The 8,960-nt window shown below is 36.9% G+C and overlaps 1 protein-coding gene across 1 annotated transcript; it reads left to right on the top strand.

The window, feature by feature from the left end:
• The first annotated feature begins 371 nt into the window (after window positions 1–371).
• Window positions 372–6,485, top strand: LOC103184827 (zinc finger and BTB domain-containing protein 20). Its single transcript, XM_007903036.2, has 3 exons — window positions 372–425; window positions 1,263–2,879; window positions 6,048–6,485. Exons 1-3 carry the CDS (start codon window positions 401–403, stop codon window positions 6,404–6,406), a joined length of 2,001 nt encoding a protein of 666 aa, XP_007901227.2. The 5' UTR covers window positions 372–400; the 3' UTR covers window positions 6,407–6,485.
• Window positions 6,486–8,960: the final 2,475 nt, after the last annotated feature.

Below are 8,960 nucleotides of genomic sequence, written 5' to 3' on the forward strand. Positions count from 1 at the left end.
GGTGATTCTCTCAATTTTATATAAAAATATTAGAGATAATTCTCTGATCTTGGGTAAATGTATCAATATTGGCAGGCAACTTTGTCCACTGAATTGGACAAACCAATGCTGAGATGAGCTACCCTACCATAAATAGTAGATCTACACTTGAGGAATCATCTTATTGTTTCTAAATGTAGAATATTGACAAAACAGAGTTCTCGACTAATGTACAAAACTTGCTGGACAAATGTATTTTAAATTTGGAAATTGTCTGGAATTCCCATTGTTATAGCTTGTTTTCTTTTGTCTTTATATTCAGTCATGCTTCTTAGCTCTGTGACTCATTGCAGTAATATGTTCAGTTATATGAAACAAGATGGCCCATGAATTCCTTTCTTCACACAAGGAGATTTTCAAGATGGTGGCAACTTACATCTGCGGTGGTGAGAGACTTCTGCCATTGTAATAGTTTTTATTTAAATCTATACTGGAATGTTGTTTGCCACAATAAGTTGCAAATTAAATTCTGGTAATATTGAAGTGATTGTATAGTAATTTTAATTATTGACTTTTATGGTCCAAATCAGAAATAATTATTAACTGACTTCAGTCAAAGTTAGGCTGGTATCCTGTGAAGTGGCACTGAAATGCTACACTCCCAGGCAGCCCAGACAGCAACAACCAGTCGATAATCAATGACTGATTTAAACCACAAATTTTAAATCCTCTGTGGTAGGCTCAGTAGTCCAGTTCCTGAGCTAGGCAAGTCCTCAGTACTCAGTAAGGCGCATCTCAAAACCCTCCTCTTCAACCTAGCCTTTGGTCACCCTCCTACCCTCCCTGCCCTTCCACCCTCCCGATCCCGACCCCCAGCTCGAGTCCAAATCCCTGACTGTCCAGCGCCTTGGGACGCCCTCCCAACAGAAAGGCTTTATACACATGTAATTTTGTATTGTATTGTGCAGTCGGCATCTCACCAATGTTGTCCATTTCTTCCCACCTTCTCACTATGACGTTCAATCGTTTTTCAGTTATTTATCTAATTGCTTCTTAAACCTCTTAACATTTATAGTATCTGGTGTAATGGCCTTCTCTGGTAACTTATTCCATAACACTATAAGAAAATAAATCATTAGTATTTCAATATTTTGAGTGTGGTAGCGCCATTTTTGCTTTCAGTGAATGCAATTATGTGATGATTTGTAACTCAAAAATAATATATTATCTATTTGGTTAATCAGATAGCATTTATAAAAAATATTTTTTTATTTCAAAACTAGGTAACATCAGTGGGAAAGGAATGACAGAGCGCATTCACAGCATCAACCTTCACAACTTCAGTAACTCAGTGCTCGAGACACTAAATGAGCAACGAAACCGTGGACACTTCTGTGATGTGACTGTCAGAATTCACGGGAGCATGCTCAGGGCTCACCGCTGTGTGTTGGCTGCTGGCAGCCCCTTCTTCCAGGACAAACTGCTCTTGGGCTACAGTGACATTGAGATTCCATCTGTAGTTTCAGTGCAGTCTGTTCAGAAGTTGATTGACTTCATGTATAGTGGGGTACTAAGGGTGTCCCAAAGTGAAGCTTTACAGATCCTCACAGCAGCCAGCATATTGCAGATTAAAACAGTCATCGATGAATGCACCCGCATTGTTTCACAGACAGTAGTGAGCAGTGGTTATCCAACAACAAGGAACTCAAGTCAAGTGACACCACGTGGAACACCAGAATCTGGTTCATCAGGACAGAGCAGTGATACAGAATCTGGCTATGTACAAGCCCATTCCCAACGTAGTGTTGAAAGAATCTATTCATCCCTTTATGCCTGTTCTGGAATGTCGCTACAAAATGGCACTGGAGAGCGATCACTTTATAGTGGACCAGTGGTCAGCCATCATGGCGGTCCACTGGTTTTACAGAGAAGCGAGAATGTGGAGGATCCGGCCTGGATAACTAGAATTCATGAACGCACACAGCAGATGGAGAGATACCTATCTACGCCAGAAACCACACACTGCCGCAAGCAGCCACGACCGGTTCGCATTCAAACCATAGCAGGCAATGTTCACGTCAAGCAAGAAGCAGAAGATGATTATGATTACTACGGACAGCAAAAAGGACAAACATCAGAACAAAATGAGTCAGAAGAATGCAATGAAGACACTGACCAAGCTGAAGGTACTGAAAGTGAGCCAAAAGGAGAGAGCTTTGACTCTGGTGTCAGCTCTTCTAATGGGACTGAACCTGATCCTATAGACCAACAGTTCATTGCCGGTTTGAGCAGAGGGGGGCAATCAGATGTCAGACAAGCTGAGCAGAATGAGATTTCTGCTGAAGACAGTCAGCAGCTCAGCAAAATGAATCCTTCTCCAGAGAGGACTTATGAAACTGAAATGGGCACCACAGGGCCTCAAAGCAGTGAATTAAACATTGCAAATGAAAAAGAATTGCAGCAAGCTCCAGTGAACACTGTGATTTCCGTGGCACACAACACCCAGCCACTGGCAACTACTCAGCTTTACCTAAGGCAGTCAGATACACTCACCACCAACTTGAGAATGCCACTGACCTTGACCAGCACTACTCCAGTCATTGGTACGGCTGGAAACACTTACGTACCAACGCTTTTCACCACTCAGAGCACTACCAGTGGTAAACTGTTTCAGTTCACTTTGCCACAACCACTGACAGGCCAACAGACGCAATTTGTAACCGTTCCTCAATCGACCCTTGCAAACTTTGCTGCGCAGTTGCACCCTCAGCAACCTCAGCAATCTCAGATAGTACAGAATGCAAGTGGACAGACTGAAAAGAAACCCTATGAATGCACGCTTTGTAATAAAACCTTCACTGCAAAGCAAAACTATGTAAAACACATGTTTGTCCATACAGGTAAGTGACCTGAAAGTTATATGAATGAGATTTAGTGCAGTTTGAGCTGAACCTTTATCTTCTGATGGCCAAGTAACTAAATATACATTGTTAAAATAGAGGTATTTTCATTCATGGTCTTATTTTTTATATTCTAACAATTTTTTAAAAAACAATTTTGGGTTCATAATATATTTTATACTAAAACAATTTTAGAAATTATTCAAATTAAGCCACCCGTGCAATGTTTGTGGAGTCCTGTAGCTCAGTGGTTCGATCACTCGCCTTGCAAGCAAGAGATCTGGGTTTGATTCCTGGCAGGGTGAAACCTTGTACAAGTTTCCTTACTCCACACGCCTGATAATAATCCCTCAAGAAAAAAAAACAATAATAAATCGGTTACTTCAATCCACGACGTTTTGTGGGACACTGCAGTGTGCAATTGACTGCCAGGTTTCGTCCACAAAATATACAGTCAATTCACTTTACAATATATTCTGTGAAGTGCTTTGAAATGTCTAGAAGACTTGAAAAGCGCTATATCAAATGCAAGGATTATTATTATTATTTATTATTACTGCAGCAATTTTTGTTCATCAAAAGGGTTTATCTTTTAGAGTTTCCTGCAACTGAAAACTATACAACTTCAAAGTTCTTCCTCATTCTTTTACCCTCCAAATATCTTAAGAAAGATCCATTGAGCATTGGAGGAGAATTACTAGGACATTGTCCCTTTGAAATCTTTTGAAGATCATGTCAGTTTTTCTCCTATTATTGGCTGCAACTGCCACGTTTGCTCTCCTAATGGTATGTTTCCCCATGCTGAGGCCTAATGTGTGCTGATCTACCATGCTTGCAAACGTTCATTTCTTCACTTATGGAAATGGAAAATTCACTAGGATTTGAGGACGGCACATATTACACCTTGTTATGTTCATAATCGCATTTTAGAGTGGAATGGCACAATCCTACAGCGAATTGTGCTAGAATTCAGGTGCTGAGGTCACCATGTGAATGGTTTCAAGAGGACATCAATTCACACCACGAGAGATCTGCAAATCAATTCTGGCTGTACTCTGCAATGCTTCTTTAAAAGTTTCTAAGTAGTTTGTTGATGTAGTTCCATCAGTATAAATAGTACTTAAGAAATCATTTTGATTTCTGGTTTGGAATTGATCAGTTCCAATTCAGCAGCATCCTCAGTTCAAACTTAGTCAAAGAGCTTTACTAGACGTGTTTTACTATTTTTCCTTAAAACAATAGAGTTTTCCTTCCCTACTGAACTTCACAGTTATGAGATTTTATTTCTGACAGCAGTTAGCATTTATACTATATATGATGCATTCCGTTTGGCACAGAGCCTTGCAAAAAGGTAAAGCATGCACCCTTTTTTCAATACAGTTATTTGGGAGTAGCTGAAGTGATTTTAAGATGTTACCTTGAAACACGATAGTTTCTCCTGATAAGCTTGCAACCTTCAGAATTGGGTCTACAACCAGATCTAAAAAGCCCTCCAAATTAGATTCTTCCAGCAAAGGAGGACATTAGCAGATCATGAGACCGATTCATTTCAAGAGCAACAATCAAGACAGACTCCTTATCGTCTCATATGACCAAGGAGAAAACATCCAGTTATTCTTTCATGGCTTTTGTTCTAAAACTATTCTATTATCAGGTGCTGAAGTCATCGCATTTTTTATAGTGCTGCCACAATTATTTCAGAATGTTTTGGGGCAACAATGTATGTGTACACATCCCAAGTAACTGCTTGGTTGGAAGATTGCCAATCAAGAAGGAACCTCTGGCCTCAAAACTGTGGTTGCCCCAACAGTACTCATGATTCCAAAACGACTCTTAGGATTTCCCCTGCTCTTGTTGACACATATCCATGTAGCTCTGCTAGAGGCTGTTGATGTTGTTTTGAATCCTCTGGTGAATGGAGGAGATCCCAGCTGAAATCCCTGTCCAAAGTTGAAGTTTCAGAAGAGGCAGAACACAAGTTAGTGCTGGGAAATCCTCTGGTGAAGGCAGATCCCTGTTGAATCATTTGTCATATTATGGTACAGTGTGGTGAGAAAGAAGTTTGATTTCCCTTTCTCTGAAGTTTCCACTTTCAGCTTCATCACTGTACAAATATACCAAGTACTTCTTTACAAGAATGAAGAGAAAACAAAAGGGATAGTTGTCGTTTAGACCACGTTTGTGTGCCTTAGAAGATAGTTTAAGGGAGTATTTGTGGAGAATTCATTCTAAAAAAACAGTAAATATTTTCCCAAATACTACTTAAAAGTCCTTAAACTAATCTAAAAAATGTTTATTATTGGTACAAATGAAAATAAGTAGTAAAGTAGACTAAAACATTGTACAAATAACTTTTTCAGGGTAATAGTGTCGACATTACTGTGCAACAAATTGGCTATTTTCAAATTCCATTATTTTACTAATAACTAAGGAACCTGGAACGTTGACATGTTTGAGGAACTGGTTGTGCTAAACTAGCAAACCTGCTGTTGCAAGAAAGCTGAATTATATCTATTAACTCACCTTTTTACAATTAATGTTTTAAGCACTGTATGTTTGGATTTGATCAAGTCAAATAATGTAACTCTTTCAACTCAGTTCTGATGATGATGAGTTCAAACAAATGTAGTGCACTAAAAACAACCAAAAAGGTTGTTAAAAGGAATTGATTACTTTATTAGCATTTTTTTACACTCAAGTAGGTCTTTGAGAAATTATTGATGTAATTCCCTATGCAACATACTGAATGTGCCATTATATTGATCAGTCCTGGGAAGGAATGCCCTGTAAATGTGGTGATCATTCCTCACAATATTTTCTAGGTTTAGTTTTATATACACATAATATTTTGGATTACTGTTACAATTAGTCTATTTTTCATGGTGATCAGTATAATAGTGTATTGCAATTAATCAAACCATTGGAACCATCATAGAATCTTGCCACTGCAATGGGAGAGAGTATTTTAGAAGATCTCAGTTTTATTCACGATACAGCTAAAATAAATTTGAACAATTGTGCATGATTTAAATACAAGTAAACATCATAAAATACATAAAATAATTCTGGTGCAGTTCACACTGTCACAAATCAAAATGTTATTGCCATGCCAACTGAAACTTTTAAAAAGAATTAACTATTTTACTTTTGTTATTCACATTCCTACAGGGGAGAAGCCACATCAATGCAGTATTTGTTGGCGATCTTTTTCACTGAAGGATTATCTGATTAAACACATGGTGACACATACTGGCGTGAGAGCCTATCAGTGCAGTATCTGCAACAAGCGTTTCACCCAAAAGAGCTCCCTCAACGTCCATATGCGGCTTCACCGTGGTGAGAAGTCCTACGAGTGCTACATCTGCAAAAAGAAGTTCTCCCATAAGACCTTACTGGAGAGGCATGTGGCACTCCATGGCACTGGCTGCTCTGAAGTGACCACATATGTCTGCTCTGTCTGCCCAGCCAAGTTCGACCAAATCGAACAGTTCAACGACCACATGAGAATGCACGTCTCTGATGGTTAAGGAGCTACTTTTAAGAACAAATTTGGAATTAATTTAAAGTAACATTTTTAAAATTAAAAAGAACGCTGGCGTATTATTAACAGCAGCAAGATGCTTAAGAATTCTTCAGGATGGTGGCCTTAATGCCTGTTAGTGTATGTGGTCCACTGGCTGGATGACCACTACAGGCCTCAAGATTTTTTCCTCTCATTCAGCTCTCATTTATCGCTAGCGTGTTGAACACTACAAAGGCCTACTATCTCTACAGTTCTAATCCAGTGTTGCATTATCTAAGGTGGAAATTTTCTTTGAGAACATTACACAGGATGAAGTCCGGTAAACTGTGGTATGCAACATCTTTTGAAGTACAATGCTTGGTATGTACTAATGTTTCTGTGTTATGATGGTCACGAAATTTGCCTTTTACCGAAGATGACATTGTATGTATAGTGGTTGTAATGACACTGGCAGATATTTATTATTTACCTGCTGTAGACAGGTCACTTGCACAGAGGGGTTTAATTTTGAAAATTAAAAGGTTTAATATATAATGCAGCATCTGTGCAACTGCAGTTAGGTACAAGAATTTATTTCTCAAATGTGCAAACAACTCCATATTACTTAAATGTGAGGGAAAGCGCAGTGAGGTTTTTTTTCTAATTGCAGATGGTCCTGGTAAAGTTTACTACATGGATGTGCATTTTTTTTACAACAGTATTTGAGCAGAGCTGAGGCTACTTTGGAACTTTTGCGTACACTGCCACTAATATTCCGAAGACTGTTAAGGTTGTAAAATCTCTTCCAGACAGATGAGCTGAACTGAAGGAAGATATTTTTTTAATCCACAATGTGTGGTTGATAACATTCAAAACTAGCATGGTCTGACATACTGTCATTTTGATTGCTGCTCCTTTATTTTTGTCTTTTATTTTACTTTCAGATTGTTAATAACTATTATTCCAATCAATATTTCTATATTTTGATCAGCTTTCTAAATGCCACAAAAATATTCAGTAGTGTTTCATAATTCACCTATTGTAGTGCCCTCAGTCAGTCAGTCAGTCAGTCAATCAATTTAATGAATTTATAAGAATAACTTCAGTTTTGCACTAAAAAAAATTTGAAGGAGAAGATCTTGATCACAGTTGAATGACTTCTTTCTCAGATATTTTACCCTTACTTTAACAAAATATAAAACTGTTGCAGAAATGGCACAGCAAAACTTTTTTTTAATGTATCCTAACAGAAAAAAGTGTTTCAAATGCTTGAAACTCATTTTCATATGTTTATAATTATATCTGCAACTATACATTTATACTACATTTATTTACTTTAAATCATTGTACGGGTGACCTTTTATAAGTCCTGGCAACTACTGGCAAGTCAGTTGCAACATAAGAATGAATGCTAAGCTTTTCTCATTTGTTGTTATTTGATAGAAAACCTTATAAATGTGTCACTCATGAAATACTTACCTTTTTTTGTTTCAGTAACCCATTGAATGTTTTAGTCAGATACTTAGGAGAGTTAATAAATTCTTAACTCATCTAACTGCAAATTCATTACATTTTCTATATTATAGCATTTCTTTTTTAACAAATACACATGTACATCCTGCAATGTCTGTAAAACATATACAGTTTGATGCCAAAGTGTTTGCTTTGCTTTATATGTACACCTATAGAGTGAGATATACTTATATACTCAGTTTACTATAATCCTCGTACCCTTGATCTTGAAAATATCAAGCCATTTCCAATTTATTTCTGAATAATTTATCCAGTTGTTTTCTATATCATTTATCCAATTTGAAGTTCTGCAATACAGCTTCTTTAATGTTATAGCTTCTTGGTTTTTTCAGCCGTAAATAACTACATTTAATGTACACACACCTAATTTTTCATACATACACATCTTTAAATATTCTTCTGTTTATCCTTTAGGTAGATTAATGCATGTTTGTGTCTAATTCTAACTTTCTAGTTTTTAAATTTACAATGTATTCCTAGAGTAAATGATTTCTTGTAATATATTCCTTATTTTTCCACTTTATTTTATCATATTATCTGTCTAACTTTCTGATTGCATCTCTTTGTTGCTTAGCTTCCACTTGTAGCAAATATTTTCTTTTCATTCACTAAGAAGCGTTTTATCATTGCTACTGCTTTTAAAATTCAGTTGAAAATAGTTTAAAATGTTTATTATTCATGTTAGTTGATAGTTTTAAATATATTGAGAACTGAGAATCTTATTAGAAGAATTGGCTTGAGAAAGTAGTAAAGTTAATGAGCCTGACAATATAAGTAAACTGAATTAACACATACTTTTGTAATTATTACTGGTGATAGTTCAGCTTCCCTGAAATTAAAGTATTTTAATAAATCCATAGCCTGCCACAGCTAATGATAAAAAACAGCACTCAAGACAATATGCCATCTTTTGTGTTCCAGCTTAGCAGGCTGAAAATAAGACTGCTTTATTGCTTGTGTATATAGAAAAAGTGCCCAGTTCTTTTTGTTGCTTTTGTGTGAATGGCAATGTATTGTTTTCTTCACAAAACTAATTGCTATTTTAA

The sequence above is a fragment of the Callorhinchus milii genome, unplaced genomic scaffold (genome assembly GCF_018977255.1).
Source record: "Callorhinchus milii isolate IMCB2004 unplaced genomic scaffold, IMCB_Cmil_1.0 Scaffold4, whole genome shotgun sequence".
NCBI lineage: Eukaryota > Metazoa > Chordata > Chondrichthyes > Chimaeriformes > Callorhinchidae > Callorhinchus > Callorhinchus milii.